Source organism: Arachis ipaensis, chromosome B3 (genome assembly GCF_059453495.1).
Source record: "Arachis ipaensis isolate K30076 ecotype BB chromosome B3, ASM5945349v1, whole genome shotgun sequence".
Lineage (NCBI taxonomy): Eukaryota > Viridiplantae > Streptophyta > Magnoliopsida > Fabales > Fabaceae > Arachis > Arachis ipaensis.
This window is the reverse complement of record NC_142438.1, coordinates 124,813,159-124,839,848: the sequence shown is the minus strand read 5'-3', so window position 1 is coordinate 124,839,848 and position 26,690 is coordinate 124,813,159. Positions and strand designations below refer to the sequence as shown.

At 34.8% G+C, this 26,690-nt stretch overlaps 1 protein-coding gene across 1 annotated transcript; it reads left to right on the top strand.

Moving 5' to 3' along the window:
* The first annotated feature begins 703 nt into the window (after nt 1-703).
* On the top strand, nt 704-3,032 carry LOC148572354 (zinc finger BED domain-containing protein RICESLEEPER 3-like). Its single transcript, XM_088507467.1, has 2 exons — nt 704-1,240; nt 2,988-3,032. The coding sequence occupies exons 1-2, from the start codon at nt 704-706 to the stop codon at nt 3,030-3,032; spliced, it is 582 nt and encodes a 193-aa protein (XP_088363593.1).
* Nucleotides 3,033-26,690: the final 23,658 nt, after the last annotated feature.

Sequence of the window (26,690 nt, the reverse complement as noted above, 5' to 3'; positions counted from 1 at the left end):
TGATCCACAGCAGTAGTATTAGTATTTAATTTTCAGAAAGAAAGATTGACGTAATAATAAAAAAAGCATGCAACTATGAATATGATTTGGAACTAGTCCATGATTAAATATGCCAAAGATTCTTTTGATATGATTTTATTTGAAGTCCTTAGCAAATTTCTTGTACAATTCAGTGTTATATTTTGATGTGCATATATTCAGATGATAAATAGCATAAAGTAAAATTTCTTTAACTCATTTATGATATTTTGAAAAAGACTGTCATAGGATTCATTGAAGGAATGAAATTCATAGGGCAATAGGTCACCATAGTTGTCACTCAGAATTTGTCTTATTGAGTAGAAAAGATCAATACAGAAACCTTGATATTGATTTTGTGATACTTCCTTTACAAAGTTTTCAAAAGCTGGGTTTACAGGAACTGCAACTTTTAAAGGGTTTGTATCTGTTGGTAAGAATATGAACAGTAGAATTTAGGCCTCCAGGCCAAACCACTGTGCCAGTTCCTTTATTCTTTGATCTGTTTCATTAGAACAAATAGTTTTAACTAATATCATATTCATATCTAAGTAGTGTTATTTGAATAATTTGGAGAGCTCAATTTTAATTTTTAATTTATAATTTATATTTTTGAGTTAGGTTAATGAGATTTTGATTCATAATTTATATTTTAGATTAATGTTTTTGATTCATGATTTATAGAATGTCTTCTTCGGATGCATTGAGTAATACTCTTGAGAAGAGTACTCCATCAGAAGAACCTATAGGCACTAATATTCAAACTACGCAAGAGGCTCCTCAATCTGAACCTCAAGAACCTCCAACGGATACCGCAACTACTAATGAAGGAACGACAAACTCTACAAGTGGTGTTCGAAAGAGGAAGTTAACCTCCGAAGTGTGGAATCACTTCAAGATTGTAGAAATCAAGGGAAAATTAAAGGCTGAATGTAATTATTGCAAATCGAAGCTACTTGGTGACCCAAAACAAGGCACTTCGCACTTACGTGATCACTTCAAAAGCTGCAAGCTCCACACCACTAGAGATATAAGACAATGTATGATGAAGACAACTCCAACAACTAGTGGGGAAACAGTTGTGGTTGGTGCATATACCTTCGACCAAGAAAATGCAAGGAAAGAGTTATCAGTTATGGTTTGTCTTCACGAGTATCCGCTATCTATTGTGGATCACATTGGGTTTCGACGATTTTGCAATGCTTTGCAACCTCTCTTCAAAGTGATTACTCGCAACACTTTAAAGAGTGACATCTTGAAGCTCTACAACGATGAGAGATCGAAGACAATGAATGTCCTTGAGCGTAATAAAAGTCGAGTTGCAATTACGACTGATATGTGGACAGCAAGCAACCAAAACAAAGGTTATATGGCTATTACGGCTCATTACATTGATGATTCTTGGAAATTACAAAGCCGTTTGGTGAGGTAATAATATTATCATTATAGGTTCTTCCGAATGTTTATATAATTGCAAAGCTGGTTATAATTGTACTAAATTATCATTACAGGTTTATATATGTGCTGGCTCCTCACACGGCTGAGGTACTTTTAGAGGTTCTTGTGGATTGTTTGATGGATTGGAATCTTGATAGGAAGGTATCCACTTTGACTGTTGATAATTGCAGTACTAATGACGTTATGATTGAGAATATTTTGACTAAAATGTCACATAGAAACTTTATCTTGGGTGGTAAATTATTTCACATGCGATGTTGTGCGCATATATTAAATTTGATTGTCAAGGATGGGTTACAACTTATTTCACATGCTATTGAAAGGGTGAGGGATAGTGTTCATTATTGGACTGCAACACCTAAAAGAGAAGAAAAATTTAAGGAAACATGTGCGCAACTTAAAATATCCTACACAAAAAATCTTTGTCTTGATTGTAAAACTAGGTGAAATTCAACATTTTTTATGCTTGAAGTTGCAATTATGTATAGAGATGTATTTGAAAGATTGTCATTACGTGAGAGTCAATATAAATCTTTGCCTAGTGAGAAGAATTGGGATATGGCGGATGAAATTTTTCAAAGATTGAGGGTTTTTTTTTATGTGACTGAACTGTTTTCTGGAACAACTTATCCTACATCAAATCTTTATTTTCCTAAGGTTTGTGTGATTAAGTTGGCTTTGATGGAGTGAAAAAATTGTGGAAATGAGATAATTGAAATGATGGCTACTAGTATGATAACTAAGTTTGAAAAGTATTGGGGTGTGATTAATACAGTTATGGCTATTGGGACTCTTTTGGATCCTAGGTACAAGATGTATTTATTGAATTTCTTTTTTCGTAAAATATATGGTGAGACGGAGGCATGTGTTGTAATTAGTCAAGTGAAAATGGTAGTGCAAGATTTAGTTTTAGAATATGCAACAAAGAGAAGAGAGAGAGACCAAGCTGCTCAATTAGATATGCAGCCACCACCATCAATACCTTCAAGTTCAAAGGGGAAGAAGTTCAGTCATGAGGATTGGCAAGCTGATTTTGCTGCACATGTAAGTGAGGAATCCACATTTATTGATACAAAGAGTGAGTTGGATTATTATCTTGAAGAGAGACCGGTACCACAAACTGAACATGATTTTGATATCTTAAATTGGTGAAAATCAAATGGAGCGAAGTTTCCTACTTTGCAAGCTATTGCTAGAGATTTTTTGGCGATTCCTATCTCTACCGTTGCCTCTGAATCTTCATTTAGTACGGGTGGTCGATTTGTTACGCCACATCGTAGTAGGTTGCATCCGGACACATTAGAGGCTCTAATGTGTAATCAAGATTGGCTTTGGAATGAACTTGGCACTACAACTAACATAGGATTTGAGTGCTACACAATTCATAACATTGAAGGAGATGTTGACGTAAGTAAACTATTAAATTACATATAACACACTATGTTTTTATATTATTGACTTATTGAGTTATTATATGATTTTAACTTTAAATTGTTTTCTTGTCAATATAGGATTCAAGTAAGTTGGAATCTACTATCACTACCATTATGGGATGAAAGGAAGATTGAGATGGTGAAATTGTGTTTTTATGATGTCATGAACTTTATTTTGTTGTTTATGAATATGGTTGGTTGTTTATGTAATATTTGATTGTTTATGGATATGTTTGGATGTTTATGTTTGTTGTTATTGCTATTTAAGTCTTTAAAGACTATGGATATTATGTTTGTAATGATAATTGAAGATTATCTTTGATTTTCTCTAATTTTTTTCATTTTTCTCAATTTTTACTAATTTTTACAAAAATCTGCGGATATCCGCGGAGACCCAGGTCCCCGGCGGATACGGGGTCCCCGTTACCCGTCATGGGGACGGGGCGGGGACGGGGACAGATATTGGGGGCGGGGGGCATGTCCCCGCCCCCATGGGGACTCGTTGCCATCCCTAGTCATAAGCTTTCTTCTGTTCCATAGTTACCGTGTACAACATCAATGATGTTAAGGTCTCTAATTGACGTCTGTCATACTTGAGTTTCTCTATTATTAGTCTCTCATGCTACAATGAGTAGTTATTATCAGAAGAGATTGACATTGGAGAATATTCTTGCAAGATCCTTCCATAAGAATGCATGACATACATCTTCGATGTCTGATAATGAAAAATTGTTGATATCATCATCAGACAAAATTAAATCTATTACAGTTTAAAAAAAGCTAGTTCTATAAACTATCTCTAGCCATAATATACAATTTGAAGTTATGAGGTAGGCTTCTATTTTTGATGTAGAAGTTGCCATCATTGTTGCTGAGGTTTTGTGGGACACCTCCACATGTGCATTCGTAATTGCAAAGCTCCTACCTGATATAATACCACTCGGGTGCACTAGATGGTCGGTAGGAATGTCACCATAATTACCTGAATATGAGTGACCTAGCAACGGAGCCATGAATCCAAGCAGTTGGCTAAACAAAGTTTGCTCCTCTGATTCAAACTGTGGAACACTCTAATATTATTGATGTAATGGGATTGATGGTGTAAAATAATTAGAGGAATACATGTGAGGAATATATGGGGCCGAGAAATGCTTGGCTGACTTAGGCTCTTGTTGTGCTTGTGGCTGTGAATGTGGTGGTGGCGGTGGCAATGGCGATGCCAATGGTGGTGGTTGTTGTTGTTGATTCTCCTGATTATGTATTGGATTACCCTCCTGATTAGTCGTAAAATAATCGCTAATCTGATGCAAAATATATTTGTGACAGTTTAGCTACTGCCTAGCAACTAACGCTTTACTCGCTAATTACAAGTCGCAGACCAGTGAGGCAAACACAATAGTCGCTTAATTTATCGGAAAGTTTTTTAGCTACAGAATAGATAGTTGCAAATCCGTCAGTAAAGTAAAAGCTAATTCCATAGAAGAAATAGACTAAAAGATGGTCGCTAATTAGCGACAAACTCTACTGCAGCAGAATCATCGCTAAATCCAAGCTAACTTTGTAGACAAAATAAAATGCTTAGTTGACACTAATTAGCAAAGAATTTTCCGAATCTAATTCGTCACAAGTTGTCCGCTAATATGATCACAAATCTATCACATTTTGTAGCAAATCTATAGCTAATTTTTAGAAATCCTTAATCAAATTTGTAGGAATTTCGTTGCTAAACCAAAGCTATTCTAAATGAGAAAGCCAGTTATTAAGTAGTCGCTAATTTGCTAGGAAATAATATGTATTTAATTAGTTGAAATACTATCGCAAATGTTATTGAATATTCTTTTTAAACTAGAAACAAATCGATAAGTATCTCGCACTACAAGAAAAATTGGCTTTTGTCACGCTTTTAAAGCATGCCAAAAATGCAAAAAAGTGTAACAATGTCTTTTCACCACGCTTTTAAAGCGTGCCGAAAAGTGGATATACAGCCACACTTTTAGAAACGTGCCGTTGAGTTGGTTTTGGCTACGCTTCGAAAGCATGCCAATAAGAGACATACAACCACAATTTTGAAGGGAGAAAATAAGAAAGTATAAAAAAATTAATTTTTATTGATTTACATAATTATTTACATGCTACAATTATAATTAAAAAAATTACAATTCTATAACAACTAATAATTTAATTTACACACTACAAATATAATGCCAATAAGCTATATCAACCTCTTTGTTTCAAGCTGAAATATGGAGAAAAATGCTTGACCCATTTTTGGCAAATTTACCGAGAAACCATCAATTAAGTGTTGATTACCTCATCAGTTATGCATATTACAAAAAAGCAACACAAATTAATAGAAAAATGAGAAATTTTTTGTCCATACATAAGGTCATAAAACTATAAGCCAAACTAACCCATGATACAAAATTCTACAAATGAATTCGTAGAAGATGATCACCAAAGAAGTAGCAATAAATTCAACAAAAAAGAAAAGAAAAGAAATTCATAATCATAAAAAATCCAACAACAGTCAAAATCAAAGGCACTACACTACACTACACATCATGTGATTCTTGTTTGCATGCAAAAGATATTAATCAAGATAGACTGGAAACTACTCTCCCATGCATAACATCTAAGCCAGAAAAGCCAACAATAAAATGGTTAGAACTTGATATTTAACTAAATTTAAAAAAAAATTAGGGTTAAGTACTGTTTTCGTCCTTTTTTGTTATTAAAATCATCCTCAACGTTACAAAACGTTATAAAATAATCTTTTTCTATTTTTTTGGACCAAATTACCCTTAATATTAATAAAAATAATATTAAAAAAAATAAAACCCCACCCCACCCCACCCAGCATCTCTTCGTCTCTCCCCCCACCCCCAATTTCCCTTCCTCCTACTCTCTGACTCTCCACCCCAAATCCCATCCCATCCCATCATCATCATCAGTTCCCACCTTTCATCTTCTTCTTCTCATATCTTCTTTCTTCTTCATCTTTTTCTTCTTCTCATTCACAACAACAACCCTTCATCTTCTTCGTCTTCACTTCCATGTGGTACAGAGAAGATCAAGCCCGTTCACTGTCGGAGCGGCCATGGCCTAGGATGCAGATCTTCTGGAAGAGCCAACCGGTGTCGGAGCCAGATCCGTGGGTTATGAAGACGGTGGCGGTGGGTCCCTTCTCCTCTGCTTCTTTGCTCCCTCCGATTCCTCCCTCCGCACATGCTTCTCTTGCTTCGTTCCCATCCATCACCTTCGAGCTCCATCACCCACAGCTGTGACAGTGCTAGCGCTAGCAGTAGTAGGAGGAATTTTTTTATTTTTGTCACTTCCTTCCTCTTTTCGTTCGTTTTTTTATTTTTTTTTTAATTCGGAATAACATAAAAAATTTCTATTATTGCTGATTTTGATATGAAGTTGTAGCTGATGATGATTGTTGAATTGTTAAATCTAAAGTTTCTGTTGATTTATTTTATGGTTGTTGAATTGGTTGAAAATGCTGAATTTGTTGTTGCTGTTGTTTTTGTTTTTGTGGTTGTGGTTGTTGTTGCTGAATTGGCTGAAGGGGGAGGGTGTTTTGTTTAAGTTTGAGAAGAAGAATTGGGGTTTGAGAAATTGGGAGTTCAAAGAGGAGTAGGAGGAAGGGATGGGGAGGGAACAGGGAACAGGGGAGTAGGGCGGCGGGGGGTTACGGTGAGAGGGTAAGGAAGGGGGTGAGGGAGTGAGGGGGTTACGAGAGGGGGGTGAGGGGGTTACGGGAGTCGGGAGTCTGGAGTGGGGAATGGGGAATGGGGAGTGGGGAGTGGGGTGGGGGGGGTTTTGTTTTAATTTTTTAATATTATTTTTAATTATTTTTATTAATAATGAAGGGTAATATGGTAAAAAAAATAAAATTGAAGTGAAAAAGGACAATTTTATAACGTTTTGTAACGTTGAGTATGATTTTAATAACAAAAAAAGGTCGAGGACGATTTTGATTTTCACCCCAGACTTTAGGGACGAAAACAGTACTTAACCCAAAAAATTATTATAAAGTTCAAAAGAACATACTTTATAGTGTCCATAGCTGCCAAAACTTCATTCATAAGGCCAATTCTCTTGTCTGTATGTTGTAATCCTTCCTTAGATAACTTCTACATTCTACTGATGATCCCACAAATTGCAACATTAAGTTCAGGGAATCTTATAAAATTAATTCAAGTTTTTTAGTATGGTTAACAACCCAGACTATTAGCTTATGAATGAATTTCTTAAAAAATAAAGTTATATCCATTACCACCTCAGTATATTAATGCAAAGAGACTAGCGAATAAAAGATATGCAAAGAGGAACAGAAGCAGTATACTGTAATAAGAGTGCATTTTAACTAATAGATTCAAAGTAGTGTAAGGGTAAAACAAACTAGAGAAACCAGGTGAACTCATTTACCTGTAATGGAAACATAAGGACTAGCATCAAAGTGCCCAAAAGGGAAGCAACACCTAGTTGTTGATAAAGAAGAACCATGGCAATGGTAATGCGGAACGGAGCTGACCAAAAAGTATGAAGTGACTGGCATATTTGCTGTTTGGGTAAAAAAAATCCAGACATTAATTGCAAAATAGTAGTATTAAAACATCAAACATATTCAGAGAATGTTTGTGGGACAAGAATATAGAAAATGTATAAACCCTGGAATTAAGCTACAGTAGTATAGTGACTAAATAATCTTGAGTCTGTCCCTTGCCACACAATTTAAAATAGCATTTAACCTTAAATAATTGGATTTTAAGGTACAAACGAAGAAAGTTTTATTCGAGAGGGCATGTTATTGTTATCAAATCCAATATTGGTCCTATATTAATAACTTTCAAGTAGTTCTTTGACATCTTTAAGCAACAACTATATGAACAGCAACCAAACAATAGAAGGAAACCATGCCTGAAGTGCTTCAGCATCAGTAGTCATCAAGTTGGTTATTTTTCCAAATGCAAATTGCTTTCGTGCTTCTTGGGTAAGCCTTAATGATTTGTGAAATACAACAGCTACCTACAACAAAGAAAATAAAAGGGGAAAATTGAATAACAAACTCAGTATTTTGAGTGTGATTGAGTGACCAATGAATTCTACTTGTTTGAGCATCTAGTTTCAGCATGTAAGACGTTCTGTTACAAGCCTATTGGGATTTCACTTATAAAATCATCATCGGCAACTAACTTTATAAGTTAAAAAATGAAAAATACACTAACTTTACTAATAAGAATAATAAAAGAAAAAATAAAAAATAAGTTGTGTCTCTTATTAGTGTCTTTGTATTTTTCCTGTCAGGATGGACATAAAATACACTAATTCAGTATCTCTAGACACAATGTCTCTGTCTATGACTCAGTTGTCAAGCACGACTTTGTGTCTCAATGTCTCTGTCTCAATATCTCGTGCCTATAAATAAGCGCAGCCTAGGTTATTCTTCAAAAGTATTCTTTTTGGTTAGAAAAGTGTATCCATAAATATTAAGATAAGGATACGCTTTATGAATGATCTTTTTAATATCTAAGGAGACACTTTTCAAGTGATGCCAAAATTGTATTTCCTATTCTCTTATAAAAGGGTAACACAAAGAAAAGCATAGCCTATTTTATGCTTTTTAAATGTAGCTTAAAAAAATGTTGCTGAATGGGTGCTTTTCTTGTAGTGCGTGTTACTTTTTTTTAAAGGTTGGTTAGATTTAAGTCGGGTCCACAAAATAAAAAAATATATATACTAGCTGATTTAAAAAAAGCATCTGTTTGTCTCGGAAGTCAGCCAGCTTAATTCGCTATTTTTTCTGGTTAATCAAGCTGAGTCGCTTAGGCTTGCATTTTTACGAATTTGATTTTAGAGTCAAATACACACGACCTTGAGACTTTAATTATTCTCTTGTTTAAAATAGCTTTAGATTAGTGACAAAATTGTGACAAATTATATTATTGTGCTTGGCAAATTTGCTTCAAACTTTTCATGAATTTTCTATGGATTTATATAGAGGTTAGCAATTAGTAGCAACATGAAATAAGGACAGAATAAGGACTAACGTTTTTTCTCACAAATTAGTAGCAACATGAAATAAGTGAGGAAAGTCTATCAATTGTTAAGAAGTCGCTAATTCCTCACTAAATAAGCTTTTGATTAGTGACTCAATTGCGACCAGTTACTCTAACATTTTCTCGGTTAGCTTTGGATTTGTTATAACTCTGCGACGGATTTCTAACGAGATTAGCGAGTAATTTGCTACTAAATAGGTAGGATATAGCTTTTGCTTTGTGACAAAATTGTAATTGTCAAGTCGCTCGCTAAATTAAACTTGCGACAACTTAGCAACAAATATATTTTGCTTGCTAATCAGAGACTTGAAATCCGCGAACAAAGTGTGTCAGTTGTTAAATGGTCACAAATTTCTCACTACTTAGGTCCTAGGTGCTCAATATCCGTATTTTCACTTTAGCGACTAATTAGCAAGGAACACTTCCCTAGCTGAATGATTTATACATTGCGACGAGTTAGCGATGAATGTTTTCTGTCACTATCCTAATTTTGAATTTTACAATATTATCCAACAAATTAGCGAGAAACTAGTTGCTCGCTAAAAATAAAAACTTTGGTGACAAATTAGCTAGGAAATTATCCATCGCAAAATGCATTTCAAGTCTTTGTGACGAATTAGCTAGTAACATTATTCCTCACTAATTAGACTTTTTGCACAAAGTTTATTTAGCAACGAACTAGTGCGTGAATTGTTTCTCGCTAATTGTATATAAAATAATTGCGGAATAGTGACGATAATATCCCTCGCTACTTTACTTTTATTCGATTGAACCCCTAAGTGACTGATTTGCTAGAACATTGTCATTCACTAGTTAATTTGTGACAAATTAGTGAGGAAATTTTTCCCACTCTTTTTTTAGCTACAAAAGTCATTTTTCAAGAAACAAACTTATTCGTGAATTTCTCGCTAATCAGTTGTTTTTCTCAAGTTCGGATATTTTGTGACCGCTCACTAATTTTGTCGTTAGTGCGTCAGAAATTCCTCGCAAGTTTGTGATGGATTAGTGACAAAAAATGGTTCTCGCAAAAATTCATCGCTAATTTGTCAAATTCTTGTAGTGATATATACCTCGATACCAATGCATGTAAATGTCCAAAGGATGTTGTAAAGGCACCAGGGACTCAGCAAGAACGTGACTATACCGATTCGTCATCGATTGCATCACCCAAAAAGAGTGGGTTACGGACCAATCTTGATTCTTAGGTCCAGTCAATACTTTGCCGTGTGCTCCACTTTGATCTCGTTCTTGATGAGGAATATCCTGGATCAATCCAAATTGTCTCCTCAATATATTGGATGCATGCCACTCAATACATTCGAAAGATATCAGCGGTACTGTGGCACTCCAAATCAAGTTCGCTCAATGCGATCAACTACATAAGCCTCCCAAACAAACCAAACGCATTGAAAGTAAAAGAGGATTACACATTCTATAATAATACGGCTAAACAAAAACAGATACTTATTTATTACAACATACATGTCCTTCTTGGAGATCATCCAACGACCTCCTAAAGTGAGCAAGAGAATGAAATCTGTAAGGCCGGTCAGCACGCTTCTAGTTATGCCACCTGACATTAGACAATCCATTAATTAAATTTTATCATAAAAATTAAAATACAATGTGCTACACTTACCCAAAGCAGATAGTAATTAATTTTACCTGTTTGCAATCGGAAAGAGTCGGGATTACCGGGAATCGGCGCAAGAAATGGCAGACAGATCCAAGCCCATGTAAGTAAAAGTGTTAGTGGATCATCGATCTCCTTACAGTCGACACGAGATGCCCTATACAATGCTTTCTACAAGTGCGCCAAGCATGTCAATTCCCAACTAAATTCTATGATCCCAGGGAAGTTACGAAGCAATGGCAGAAATTTTCAATGCATCGCTACTCCAGACTTGTCCCTAAATAGAATTGTCCCAAATAATAACATTATGTGGCACTTTACGTGCCTCTGAATGTGAATATCATCATCCAAGACTAAACGATCTTTCAGTCCCTGAAATCACGTCAACTTTATGAAGCTTCCTTAACAATCTGTCTTCCTAGGTGCAATCCCAAACTGGTGTAATCATTCGGCCTCTAAAGCCTCATAACTACTCATGGTCGATCCTGTAACTGGAATGCCATTTGTTGGAAGACCAAGAATTATCGCCACATCCTCCAATATTACAGCACACTCACCAACCGAAAAATGAAATGTGTGAGTCTCAAGACACCATCTCTCAATCAGAGTATTAATCATTGCTGACTGACATTGGATTACTCTAATCTAAAAAACGTGATAAAAATCAGTCTCCCATAAATACCCCTCCATAATTGGATTGTATGGATCCAACGACATTAAATGGTTTCATATCAACATTCGTAAATCTTACAAAACGTAGTCATATATCACATCAAACAAAGATAACCATAATTAATTAATAAATAAAATTTAACAATATCTCATTTTCATTATCACATAACCAGTATAATATAATTATATTAAAAATTATATTATTAACTACTCAAAATATACTAAATCTATTTTACAAAAATTTCACATTTTATATTTATTAACTTCTAATAATAATTAATAAAATTTAAATGAATCTAAAATATAAATCTAATTATTATTATTATTATTAGATTTATTAAAAATATATTTTCTAATGTCTAAAACTTATTTATTTTATAATAAAATTATTATTCATTATTTTCTATTTATATAACTAGAATAATTTTAAAAATATCAAACACCTCTAATATTATTATACATATATATTTTATAACACCAAATTTATTAATAATCATAAATAATTTATTAAATTCATAACTGAAATTTAGTGTTACTAACATCATTCATTACCTAAATTACACTAAATTTTATTATTATTATTATTATTATTATTATTATTATTATTATTATTATTATTATTATTATTCGGTTTCGGTTTCAGTTTTCATGCACCTAGGGGCAACGGGTTCCCATGGGGCAGGACAAGCCCCCCGCCCCGTTCCCCAATATTTGTCCCCATCTCTGCAAATTTTTGTAAAAATTAATAAAAATAAAAAATAGAAAAAATTAAAAATAAAGATAATTCTCAATTGTCATTACAAACAAAAATTTCATAGTCTTTAAAGACTTAAATAGCAATAACCAACAAACATAAACATCCAAACATATCCATAAACAACCAAACAACATATTCAAAAACAACCAAACAAAGTTCATCACATTGTAAAAACATAATTCTCAATCCTCCTTTCATCCCGTAATGGTAGTGATGGTAGATTCTGATTTACTTGAATCCTACATCGAAAAGAAAATAATTTAAAGTTAAAATTATATAATAACTCAACAATAAGTCAATAATATATATAAAAAAAAGTGTGTTGTATGTAAATTAATAGTTTACTCACATCAACATGTCCTTCAATGTTATGAATTGTGTAGCACTCAAATCCTATGTTAGTTGTGATATCAAGTTCATTCCAAAGCCAATCTTGATTACACATTAAAGCTTCTAATGTATCCGGGCGCAGCCTAGTACGATGTGGCGTAACAAAACGATCATCCATACTAAATGAAGACTCAGAGACAACTGTAGAGATAGGAATGGCCAAAAAATCCCTAGCAATAGCTTGCATAGTAGGAAACTTTACTCCATTTGACTTCCACCAATTTAAGATATCAAAATTATGTTCAGTTTGTGACACCAGTCTCTCTTCAAGATAATAATCCAACTCGCTCTTGGTTTCAATAAATGCAGATTCCTTACTTACATGCTTAGCAAAGTCAGCTTGCCAAGATTCATGACTAAACTTCCTCCCCTTTGAACCTGAAGGAATTGATGGTGGTGGCGGCATATCTAATTGAGCAGTTTGGTCTCTCTCTCTTCCTTTTGTTATATATTCTAAAACTAAATCTTACACTACCCTTTTCACTTGACCAATTACAACACATGTCTCTGTCTCACCATAGATTTCACAAAAAAAGAAATTCAATAAATACATCTTGTACCTAGGATCCAAAAAAGTTCCAATAGCCATAATTGTATTAATCACACCCCAATCTTTGAAAAATACCATCCACCATATCCCAATCCTTATCACTAGGCAAAAATTTATATTGACTTTCATGCAATGATAATCTTTCAAACACATCTCTATACATAATTGCAACTTCAAGCATAAAAAAGGTTGAATTCCACCTAGTTTTGCAATCAAGGCAAAAAAATTTTGTGTAGGGTATTTTAAGTTGTGCACATATTTTCTTAAATTTCTCTTCTCTTTTAGATGTTGCAGTCCAATAATGAACACTATCTCTCACCCTTTCAATAGCATGTGAAATAAATTGTAACACATTCTTGACAATCAAATTTAATATATGCACACAACATCACATGTGAAACAATTTACCACCCAAAATAAAGTTTCTATGTGAAATTTTAGTCAAAATATTCTCAATCATAACGTCATTAGTACAGCAATTATTAATAGTCAAAGTGGATACCTTCCTATCAAGATTCTAATCTATCAAACAATCCACAATAACCCCTGAAAGTACCTCAGTCGTGTGGGGAGCCGGCACATATATAAACTTATAATGATAATTTGGTACAAAAAAGAATATTAGAAGTATTCCAATTATAAACATTTCACAAATCGCAAAAACAAAATTAAATATTTAATATTATTACCTCACAAGACGGCTTTGCAATTTCTAAGAATCATCAATATAATGAGCCGTGATAGCTATATAACCTTTGTTTTGGTTGTTTGCTGTCCACATATCAATCGTAATTGCAAGTCAACTTTTATTCCCTTCAAGGACATTTATTGTCTTCGATCTCTCATCATTGTAGAGCTTCAAGATGTCACTTTTTGAAGTGTTGCGAGTAATCACCTTAAAGAGAGGTTGCAAAGCATTGCAAAATCGTCGAAAGCCAATGTGGTCCCCAATAGATAACGGATACTCGTGAAGACAAACCATAATAAATAGCTCTTTCCTCATTTTCTTGATCAAATGTATATGCACCAACCACAACTATTTTTCCACTAGTTGTTGGAGTTGTCTTCATCATACATTGTCTTATATCTTTAGTGGTGTGAAACTTGCACGTTTTGAAGTGATCACGCAAGTACGAAGTTCTTTATTTTGAGTCACCAACTAGTTTCGATTTGCAATAATTGCATTCAGCCTTCAATTTTTCTTTGATTTTGCCAATCTTGAAGTAATTCCACACTTCAGAGGTTAACTTCCTCTTTCGAACACCACTTGTAGAGTTTGTTGTTCCTTTATTGGTAGCTGTCGTATCGGTTGGAGGTTCTTGGGGTTGAGATTGAGGAGCTTCTTGAGTAGCTTGAACATTAGTGGCTATAAGTTCTTCCGATGGAGTACTTTTCTCAAGAGTATTACTCAATACATCAGAGAAAGACATTCTCTAAAATCAAATAAACACATAAATTTTAAAATCAGCATAAACACATAAATGTCAAAATCAGCATCAGAAATATAAATCATAACAAATGCTTCAAAATCAAAATAAATAATAAAAATTTCATAATCATAGAAACCAAAATCAACAATTCAGCATCAAAAATTCAAAATCAAAGTAAAATAATAAAAATTTTAGAATCATAGAAACCAGAATCAACAATTCAACATCAGAAATATAAATTATAACAAATACTTTAAAATCAAAATAAATAATGAAAATTTCATAATCATAAAAACCAAAATCAACAATTCAGCATCAAAAATTCAAAATCAAAGTAAAATAATAAAATTTTTAGAATTATGGAAACCAAAATCAACAATTTAACATCAGAAATATAAATTATACTTAACCTAACTCATAGAAATTATAATAAATCCTTCAAAATCAAAGCAAATAATGAAGATTTCAGAGTTCTATGACTTACCCGACGGAGAAGAGGTGACGGCCAGCGAATAGGCAATGACCGGTGATATACTCCAATTTTAGGGTTTATTTTGTGTTGAATTTAGAGAATTTTATCAACTTATCTCACATTTATTCAATGAAATATCATTGTTTTGTGAATTTCTCCTAATTTGTGCTTAAGAGTGAAAACATATTTTTTAGGCCCATAATTTGCTAAATTTAATTCACTTTGATTCCACTCGATGCCTTGATGTATTTATTTAGTGATTTCAGGCTTAGGAGGCAAGGATTGGATCAAAGAAGTAAAGAAAAAGTATGCAAAGTGGAGAATTCATGAAGAAATGAGGTTTTAGTGGAATTCATTGCCACGCGTACGCGTGACCCATGCGTATGCGTGACCAGAAATTTTGTCAAGCGACGCGTATGCGTGACACTCGTCACGAGACTTCATTAAAGAAAACGTGGCTGGTAATTTCTGAGCTTATCAAAGCCAAAATCTAACTCATTTCTGAAGTATATGAGGCAGAATTCAAGAAGGAACAATGGGAGAGCAATTAGGTTAGGTTAGAAATATGTTTTAAGGTAGTTTTATAGAGAGAGAAGCTCACTCTTCTCTCTAGAATTAAGGTAGATTTAGGTTAATTTCATCTTAGATTTAGGTTTTTCTCTTGCTTTAATTTAATTTTCCTTGCAATTTCTTGTTCCTACATCTTTGTTCTCTTAGTTTACATTGTTAATTTCCTTTTTTTGTCACTTTTATGTTTATGAACTCTTGTTGATTTTGATTTCTATTAATGCAATTTAATATTTTTATGTTTATTGATGTTTATTTGAGTTGTTATTATTAGGGATAAGTACTGAAATCGTCCCTAGGGTCTGGGGTGAAAATCAAAATCGTCCCCGACCTTTTTTTGTTACTAAAATCATCCTCAACGTTATAAAACGTTATAAAATCGTCCTTTTCCACTTCAATTTTATTTTTTTTACCATATTACCCTTCATTATTAATAAAAATAATATTAAAAAATTAAAACAAACTCCTCCCACCCACCTCCGCCCTCCCCCCCTCCTGCCTCCCGCCTCCCGCCTCCCCCTCCCAAAAAATTAAAACAAACCCCCCCACCACCCCCCATCCGCCCTCCCCCCTCCTGCCTCCCGCCTCCCGCCTCCCGCCTCCCAAAAAATTAAAACAAACCCCCCACCACCCCCCATCCGCCCTCCCCCCTCCTGCCTCCCGACTCCCGCCTCCCGCCTCCCCCTCGCAAAAAATTAAAACAAACCCCCTCCCACCACCCCCATCCGCCCTCCCCCTCCCTCACTCCCTCCCGCCTCCCCCCTCCCTCACCCTCCCGTAACCCCTTCAGCCCACCCCCTCAACCCCCACCCCTCATCCCTTACCCGTTACCCCATCCACCCAATCACCCCCACAAAACAAATTAACAGCAAATCAGAAGCAGAAGAAGCATAATAATTTTAGTTTTCAGATCCAAAATTTCAATAATCATCAAGTTACAATTTCAGAAGCAGAAGTTCAAGCAGAGCAGAGGAAGAAGCAAAGGAAGACGCAGGGGAGGCGGCGGCGGGTTGGACGCAGGGGCGGCACGCGGGTTGGACGCAGGGGCGGCGGCGGCGGCGGCGGGTTGGATTCAGGGGCGGCGGCTGGTTGGACGCAGTGGCGGCAGCAATGGGGTGAGGGAGTGAGGGGGTGAGGGAGTGGGATCTGATGAAGAGAGTGAGGGGGTGAGGGAGTGAGGGAGGGGGTTTGGGGTGGAGGGAGAGACGAAGAGTTCTGGGTGTTGGGGGGGAGGGTGGTGGGTTTTGTTTTTTTTTTAATATTATTTTTAATAATAATTAAGGGTAATTTGGTCCAAAAAAATAGAAAAGGACGATTTTATAACGTTTTGTAACGTTGAGGATGATTTTAATAACAAAAAAAGGTTGGGGACGATTTTGATTTTCACCCCAGACCCTAGGGACGATTTCAGTACTTATCCCTTATTATTATTATCTTGCATTTGGTAGCTTTAGATTTTATTATTATTGCAATTTATGATGTTTTTCTTTTTACGCATGCCAAGTGTTTGATAAAATGCTTGGTTTAGTTTTAGAGTAGATTTTGAGCATTCTTGACTTGGAAAGAGAAGTTTGGTAATCTTAAGTCATTGATACCCAATTTATATTGGTGATCTAGAGTTGTTAGTTAATCTTGTTTCCATTAACATTATTTATGGATTGGGGTTAACTAGGCATATTTGACTTTCTTCCGATGCGAGAATAACGTAATAGGCTTAGCTCTTGGTAACTATTGTGTTATGATTAATGACTAGGATAAAAAACCTTGATTCTCAATCCTTGCCATGAATTCCTCTTTAGCATTTGTTATCTTTAGTTGTTTAATTTACTTAATTGTCATTTAAATTTTTTCCATTTAATTTCTTGTATTATCATAAACCCACCATCGTATACTCAACCAATAATTGAGCACTCGATTGTAATTCCTAGGGAGAACGACCCAGGAGTAATACTCTCGGTTATTTTTATTGGGTTGAACTTGTGACAATCAAATGAAACTTTGATGCGGATCGATTGTTGGTTTGGAACTATACTTGCAACAAAATGATTCTTTTATTGAGAAGAAAATTCTTAATCGACGATTGGTTAACATCAAGTTTTTGGCGCCGTTGCCGGTGAATTGCAATGTATGCTTGTTGTTGGTTAATGTATATATGTTAATATTGTGAATAGCTTGCTTTAGTTTGGTTGTTAGTTTTTGCTAGTTGTAGAATTTTGTTTTTCTTGTTTCTTATTAGCTTTTGTTTCTATTTTCTCTTGTTACCATGAATTCTCACCCTTTTGGCTATGAGTTTGGTTCAAACTATATTGTAGAAAATGAAAGCTTTAATGAAGGATCACATTATGGAAATGGAAATCAAGTTAGGGAGGAGTCATATGCTTATAGGCAACCTTCATGGCAACAACCTCCTCCAGTCTCTTATGGTAACAATCCACCCCATAATATGCATAATTATGAACCAACCCCTCAACATTGTTGGCAACCTTACTCACAAGTCCCATTCCACCACTCACCTCCATATGATCCTAACCCATATCCACCATTCTAACAACCATATGAACTATATTTAGAACTACCACCATTCCAACATAAATATTCCCAAGAACCACCAATTCCATATATACCACCTCAAGACTCTCACCAATATGAACCACCTTTCAACTATGACACCTTTCCTCAAAAGAATAAACCCTCTCTTCTACCACCGTCTTCATTGGATGAATTTCTCCAACCCTTAATGCAAGAACAACAAGAACTTCTAACTTATTGCCAAAAGCAAGCAGAAGAGCAAAAGATGCTAGGAAAATTTGTAGCTAGCTTAGCCAAAGCGGTGTACCATTTAGTATCATTGTACTCATGTAATCAAGACACTCCCATTGATGAATGTGGAGGATTAACTGAGGAGCACAATGAGAAGGAGAACTTAGAGCTTCAAGGAGAAGAGAATGAGTTGAAGCAAGAATTGAAACAAGAGGAGAAAGTTAAGATAATTGGACCAGAAGAAGTGGTTGAAGATTTAGGAGATATTGAATGCACAGAGGAATCTAAAGTTGTAGGGCCTTCTTCCATGGAGTTTGAAAGTAATGTTGAGGAGGATAGTGCACAACCTCCAAGGCATATTGTGAGTGAAGAATTGGAAGAAATGGGGCAAGCAACAAGTCCTCATATTAATGATGATTCTGCATCAACATATGATCCTTTTGAACTTGATGAATCCTTCCCCATTGAATTTGAACTTGATGTTGAGGTAGATTTCACATAACCTCTGATTTATGGATTAAGTGATAGGGAAGAGCTAAAAGAAGTTGGTGAGGAAGAATTTAAACTTGAGGAAGCTTGACAAGAGGTAGAGCTTGAAGAATCTTGTCAAGTGGTGGAAGCCCTTTAAAAAGGATGGACAGGAGTAGAAATTGCCTTGTCAAGACCATTGGAAGCATCTCTTCCTAGGTCATCATTATCCATTACATCATTCAAGTGGGTAAAATTCATATCTCTTAGCTTTCTTATTCCACTTGAGTATGGTTTGCTTGAGACGGATGGTCAACTTAGAGCTCTTTGTGGCTTTAAGAGTAAAAGGGAGATGGTTAGTGGGTGAAATTGCCATTCAAGGTTCATTGTGGTTGAAAGCTCAAAGTCTAATTGCAAGGGATAGTTTAGTTCTAAATTAGAAGGATCTAGGAAGTTGTTTGGATGCTTGAGTGAGAATTCGGATTGCTTGCCACCCGATTGGAATTTTGATGATCAACTTGAAGACGGGTGTAGAAACAAGATTTTAGACCCCGAAATACATGGAGATCAACTTTGGGAGCCCTTAGCTTGTGTGGAACTACATCAAAGCTTGGTGCTATTAACTTTGAACTTTGGAGCTTATTGGAAGTTCAAACATTGGTGAAAGTTCAAGGATGAATTCAAGCACAAGCCACCTTAATTAGAGCTCCCCATAAGTCCAACTTAAGGACAATAAACAAAAGTGCTAAGTGGAAGACACCCCACCATGATAAACTCTTTCTATTTTCTCTTTTGTATATAGTTGATAAATAAATTGAGTTTCCATGGTTAGGTACTTCCTTTCTCTAGATCATCCTTGTATATATTGCTCTTAGATTATTAGTTGATTAGGTAAATTCTTGTTTTAGGTTGCATATTTAAATAGTAAATAATCTTATCTTGAATTGCCTTTTTTGTTGTATTGCATGTTTAAAGATTTTATTAATTTTGGAGTTTAGCTTGTCCATAAAAAAAAGCCCTCACGTGTACGCTTGACCCACGCGTATGCGTGACACCCCAGAATATGAATGTGCCAGGATCGTGCATGGATTGTGCCAGGATCGTGCATGGATTGTGCCATCGTACGGTCCAAACAGAGAGTTGTGCACGTAGTGTGTGGGAACTGTGCGTCTGGCACAATTTCTTTCCATGTGTACGTGTGACCCACGTGTATGCATCACTTTTTGTTTTCCTCTGTCCCGCGTACGCGTGTCCTATGCGTACGCGTCACACCCCCATTCTCCTAAGTCACACTTACGCATGACCTATGCATACGCGTGACCGCCTCTTGTTCACATACTCTTCTTTTCTTCTCTTCTCTCCATTTCTTTTCTTTTCTTTTCTCTTCTCTTCTCCTCTTTCCTTCTTTCAAACATCATCCACCACCACCATTTACCATCCACCACTATTTCTTTTAGTTAGTTTGTTAATTAGTTAGTTAGTTAGTTTAATTTTCTCTTTTAGGTGATAAGTATTGGATCATTGATTTGATTTGATGTTTCTTGATGCTGAAATTGTTTATTGTTGGATTTCTTTGTTGAGGTTATAATTTATTGTTTGGCATTGAATTTTGCTTCTTTGATATTTTTACATACCAAGTACTTGTGAATTGCCTTCAAAACATTCTAAATCTTTTGAATTACATATTTTAGCCACCATGTGATTTAAATTCTTTAACTTTGACTAGGCAATTTCTTGATGATTGATTATATGCATTTATCTTGATGCATTGTGTCACTTGATCATATGCATCCATATTGATTATTGCTTCGATCACCCAGTTGATGCATTGAACTTGTGAAATTGTGAAATTGAATTGTAAGCACACCTAGGGGCATCTTTTTTAAATTCTCAAGCTATATGGACCATGCTTGCTATGTGATTATTTTTACCTCTATTTCTCTTTTTCCTAAGTTGCATAGTAACCATGTTTCCACTTCATGTCTATTAGGTTATGCAAACAAACTTCAATGTGTATCATTGTTTGATGTGTGAGCTCTATATTTTATTTGATTCATTGAATTCTCTTGCACATCAACCAATGTCCATTCAATATCCATTTCACAATTGCTTGATTATTGCTTGAATGCTTTTATGCTTCTTTATTACTTGTTTGTTTGTCTTAACCTATAAGTTTCTTTTAAAGTATTTCAAGCACACTAGAATGAGTGAAGTGTATGCTTCTTTTATATAAATGTGACATAGCTTTTAAATGCTAGTGTATGAGTTCTAAACCACGCGCAACTTAGACTTCACACACTATTTTCATCAATGTCACAACCTTATTAACTCACTTCATTTTAGTGACTCATACCTCATTCCAACAATCTATGCTTTCTTGCTTTTTCATTTACGTGTCTTACCATCCTGTTTTCTATCTTTCAGAATGATTTACCATAAGCAAAAAGAGAAGCGAAAGAAAGAACACGCAGCAACCGAGGACCCACCAGCTGAAGGTGGGGTGATGACAACTCCTTCTACCCCGCTTGATCTTATGTGCACCGAAGACAGTGCAAACTTTTAAGTGTGGGGAGGTCGTCCGACCAATCGGCCAATTTTTGGGTGAAATTTTCTAATCCAAACACTTTCACATTTCATTTATTTTTCTTCTGTTACTATGTTTTTTAGAATTTTTAGTTGCATTTTCTTGATTTTCATATATATAATAAGCTTAGTTAAAATAATAAAATTTTTCAAAAAATTTATCTATAGGACACCCCAATTGATTTGAGTAAAAAAATTTTTTCATTGAACTTGCTTGAATTATATATTGTGGAACATATTTTTTGAGCTAAGAACACATAAGCTTGTGAGTTTTGAGCTTTAATTGTGTGGTCGCATCATATAACCACTATTTTCATTCTTGTGTATATTATTCTCTTTCTATGATTATAATCTTTGATTTTTTTTATTTTTTATGTCTATTATTTTGTATATGAATACATTTATATGATTGAGACCTTTATTTTATTTGAGCTCACTTACCCAAATGGCCTTACCCTTTTTATCTACCTTTATTAACCAATTTTGAGTCTATTTTAATTCCCTTTTGTTCTTAATTTTAGCACATCACTATCCCTAAGTGAAAAACAATAAATGTTCCTTATTTGGATCTTTAATTAGCTTAGACTAGTGAGAGTGTGTATCATTTTAAGTATGAAAGTTTGGGAACATTGGGTTAGATAAAGGTGTATTTTATAGTTTTATTGAAATCTTAAAAATTGGGTACATACTTATGCATTAAATATCTAAACCATATGTATTGATACTTTTGTATATATTTTATTGTGAAAAAAAGGAAAAAAATTTAAAAAAAAAAGGAGGAAAAGAAAGCAATAAAAATGGGACAAAATGCCCCAAAGTAAAGTAATAAGAATAATGCATATGGGATATGAATTAAAAAGGGAATGCATGAGTATGTGAAAAAGTGAGATTATGGGTAGCTAGGTGTTGTATTAGAATTGTATAGGTTGTTATATGTGTTTGGTGAGAGCTTAGGTTAATCAAAGATGCAAATTTTAAGCTTACTTAACCATATGCATCCTTACCTCTACCATAGCCCTATTACAACCTTTGAAAAGTCCTCATGATACTTATATGTATACATTGAATAATTGTTGATTGTTAGAAGAAGAAAAAAATCTTAGAAAGCATTATTAGAAGAGAATTGAGTGAATCAACCCTATACACTTGAGCAATTAGAGCGTATACACATCCGGTGAGGAGTTTGATTGCTCAATTCTATGTTTTCACCAATTATTATCTCCTTCTTGCAAGTTGTTAAATTATTTTCAATAACTCAATTCAATTGTGGATTTGATTTGATTGTGATTGCTTTAGCCCTTATATTCATACATGCTTTCTTGGGAATTGATTATTTTGACCAAGTAGTTGCATGCATGTAGATAGGTTGCATTATATTTAGATAGCTTGCATTGAATAAATGTTGATACCCCTTTCTTGTATCTTTCTTGGTTTAGCATGAGGACATGCTTGATTTAAGTGTGGGGAGGTTGATAAATCCCAATTTTAGGGTTTATCTTGTGTTGAATTTAGAGAATTTTATCAACTTATCTCACATTTATTCAATGAAATAGCATAGTTTTGTGAATTTCTCCTAATTTGTGTTTAAGAGTGAAAACATACTTTTTAGGCCCTTAATTTGCTAAATTTAATTCATTTTGATTCCACTCGATGCCTTGATGTGTTTGTTTAGTCATTTCAGGCTTAGGAGGCAAGGATTAGATCAAAGAAGTGAAGAAAAAGCATGCAAAGTAGAGAATTCATGAAGAAATGAGGATTTGGTAGAATTCATTGCCACGCGTACGCATGACCAGAAATTTCATCAAGTGACGCGTACGCGTGACACTCGTCATGTGGCTTCATTAAATAAAACGTGGCTGACGATTTCTGAACTCATCCAAGCCCAAATCCAACTCATTTCTGAAGTATTTGAGACAAAATTCAAGAAGGAACAAGGGGGGAGCAATTATGTTACGTTAGAAACATGTTTTAGGGTAGTTTTCTAGAGAGTAAAGCTTCCTCTTCTCTCTAGAATTAGGATAGATTTAGGTTAACTTCATCTTAGATTTAGGTTTTGCTCTTGCTTTAATTTAGTTTTCCTTGCAAGTTCTTGTTCCTACATCTTTGTTCTCTTAGTTTACATTGTTAATTTCCCTTTTATGTCACTTTATGTTTATGAACTCTTATTGATTTTGATTTCTATTAATGCAATTTGATATTTTTGTGTTTATTGATGTTTATTTGAGTTGTTATTATTGTTATCTTGTATTTGGTAGCTTTAGATTTTATTATTCTTGTAATTTATGATGCTTTTCTTTTTATGCACACCAAGTATTTGATAAAATTCTTGGTTTAGTTTTAGAGTAGATTTTGAGCATTTTTGGCTTGGAAAGAGAAGTTTGGTAATCTTGAGTCATTGATACCCAATTTATATTGGTGATCTAGAGTTGTCAGTTAATCTTGTTTCCATTGACATTACTTATGGATTGGGGTTAACTAGGTATATTTAACTTTCTTCCGATGCGAAGATAACGTAATAGGCTTAGCTATTGATAATTATTGTGTTATGATTAATGACTAGGATGGAAAACCTTGATCTTCAATTCTTGCCATGAATGTCTCTTTAGCATTTGTTATCTTTAGTTATTTAATTTACTTTATTGTCATTTAAATTTTTTGCCATTTAATTTCTTGTTTTATCATCAACCCACCCCCGTATACTTATAACTAATAATTGAGCACTCGATTGTAATTCCTAGGGAGAACGACCTGGGAGTAATACTCTCGGTTATTTTTATTGGGTTGAACTTGTGACAACCAAATTAAACTTTGATGCGGGTCGATTGTTGGTTTGGAACTATACTTGCAACGAAACAATTCTTTTATTGAGAAGAAATTCCTAATCGACGATTGGCCAACATCAACCGGCGAAGGCGCGATGACGGTGAATAGGCGACGATTGGTGAAGACACGATGACCGATGAACATGCGAGAACGAGAATACGGGACGACGACGAAGATGACAGACTCCTTATTGCGGTGTGCATGACATGACAGTGACATGACTGACCTCCACAGTGCGTGAGAGACTAAGAGGTGGCATTGAGGGACTGAGGGGGTGGAAAGCGGCGGTTGTAACGACTCAATTTCTGGTACGTCATGATCATACTAGAAATTGATTTCTACCAACTTGTCTTCCTAATTATTATCTATCATTTACTATATGAGCCTGATTCGTTGTTAAAAGCGTAGTTATTTTGCGAGATACTTTTTTTTTTGAAAATGTTTGATCTAAGGTTCGGAATTGCTAAGCAGAATTATTCATTACCAATTCCAAAATAATAACAAATAAAGTAGTTATAATCAACCACACTTAAGTCAAGTTAGGTGGAACGTCATCAAAAGGTGGAACAACATCTTCTACTCCTATGCACGATCATATGTTGTCAAAAAGCATCTCACTGGTACTTTATTGAGTGGCCATATAACAGCAATATCGTGCGGAGGACTTAGGTTAAAGTTTGTAGTTAAACGGGGTGTAGATGTCGGCTGGTCTCACGGCATATACGTATAAACAGATAACGAAGTTCGCCCTAGACTCAGAAGACTGTCTAGAGCAGAAATCCTTTTGTAGAACGATCATCAATGGACTATGGAAGGATACTCTTGCTTCTATTTGGAGGGGGAAGGGAGAGAGAAGGGGTAAGAACTGGGGAGTTCTTAGTAGTGTTGGGGTTATTAGTTAAGTTCATTAATTATATGTTATTTAGCGGACAAATAGCAAAATACAGAGAAGCAGTAAACAAAAGAAATAGATAAATAGAGAAAATAGAAAACATGACACAAACAAAAGAATACAAAAAAATAAAATACAGACACAGAGAATAAAATACAAACAAAAAAAGCATACATTTATACAACAATCATAACAGAGGAAATACACAACCAAGTATGATGCATGTTTGTCCTATGCAGGCCATGAGCTCACGTGTCGGTTTACACCCTGCAGCCCGACATTACCTAGGAACGAGTCCTAGATATGGTTTCCCATTGTGTCCTTCGTTCATATGCGTCGGTGGTTAAGAATATCACTTCTTCGTGACTATCGGAAGTCGGCGCAAAGCTTGACCCCATAATATACGCACAAGGGGAAACAATGATCCTCAGTTCGTGGGCGTCCCTGAGATCAACACACAAATAAAACAATGATCCTCAGTTTGTGGGTTTCTCCGAGATCAATACACAACAAATACGATCCTCAGTTCGTGGGTTATCCCCGAGATCAATACACAACAAACAACGGTCCTCAATTCACGAGTTATCCCCGAGATAAACATACAACAGTTTGTGGGTTATTCCCGTAATCAATGATTATTAATTCGTGGGTCTTTCCCGCATATAAAACAAATAACAATTCGTAGGTTTCCCCGAGACCAAAGATTCATTCTGTTCGTGGGTACTCCCCGTATTTAACATTATCAATCCGTGGGTTTTACTGCTCTTCTCTCTTTGTCTCTTTACTCTGCTCTGATTACTCTTTTCTCTTAGTCACTTTACTCTGCTCTGGTTACTCTTTTCTCTTAGTCTCTTTACTTTGCTCTGGTTTCTCGGTTTAACGTATGTATTTATAGCTTATGTAAATTTCGGTATGAATAGTTAGCCTACCCCAAGTATAGGTTCATTAAGTTTATATTGAAATAGTTTAACTTTTCATATTATACCTAACCCTAAGCACAACTCAAATACTAACTATGTTGCTCCTAGTTTGTTCACTAATCACCATTTGTTTTAGTCATTAAAACTTTTTCGACTTTTTCTTCAATTTTTATCTTTTCTTCAACTCGTTATCTTTCCTTTATTTTTGCCTCACAAATATGTTATTACCACTCCGTAAGTGTTTTATGAAGGTAATTATGAGATTCTGCACTTAAAGTTGTCTTTCTAAAACTTTTATGAAAAATTGTCTTTTTTGTATTATTTTATTATTAAATTTTCAAAAATTACCTTCTATTTACCCTTAACTTTATAAATTCACTTTTTACCACCTGTAATTTTTAATATTTTTAATTTAACTACCCTAACTTCTAATATTTACAAAATAACCCTCCAAACACCAAAATAATTACTTCCTTGGCCTTTTTTAAGATCTAAAAGGTATTCTTCACTGTTCTTCATCATACTCAAAGTGTTCTTCGTAAATTCTTCAGATTCTTTCTCTGTTTTCACCCGTTTTTCAATCTTTTCACTAATCGATTTTTACCATAATTCATAATAAATTGGCAGCCACTAAAGTCCCATCTTTTCCACTTAATTTCAACACAAAATCAACCTCAATTTGAGTCCTAGGGTTCGTTTTTCCAGCTTCACTCAAGAACATGTTTCATAGCTTGAATATCATCAAATTTCACCAAAATTTCAACAAACTTTCACCAAGAATAACTCATAGAAGCAATCAATT

Bases quoted from the DNA above. Each gene is read 5' to 3' on its own strand.
- LOC148572354 (XM_088507467.1), top strand. From the start codon at position 704: ATGTCTTCTTCGGATGCATTGAGTAATACTCTTGAGAAGAGTACTCCA. The intron at 1,241-2,987 runs GTGATTACTCGC...TTGTCAATATAG, and splicing joins CTTTGCAACCTCTCTTCAAA to GATTCAAGTAAGTTGGAATC.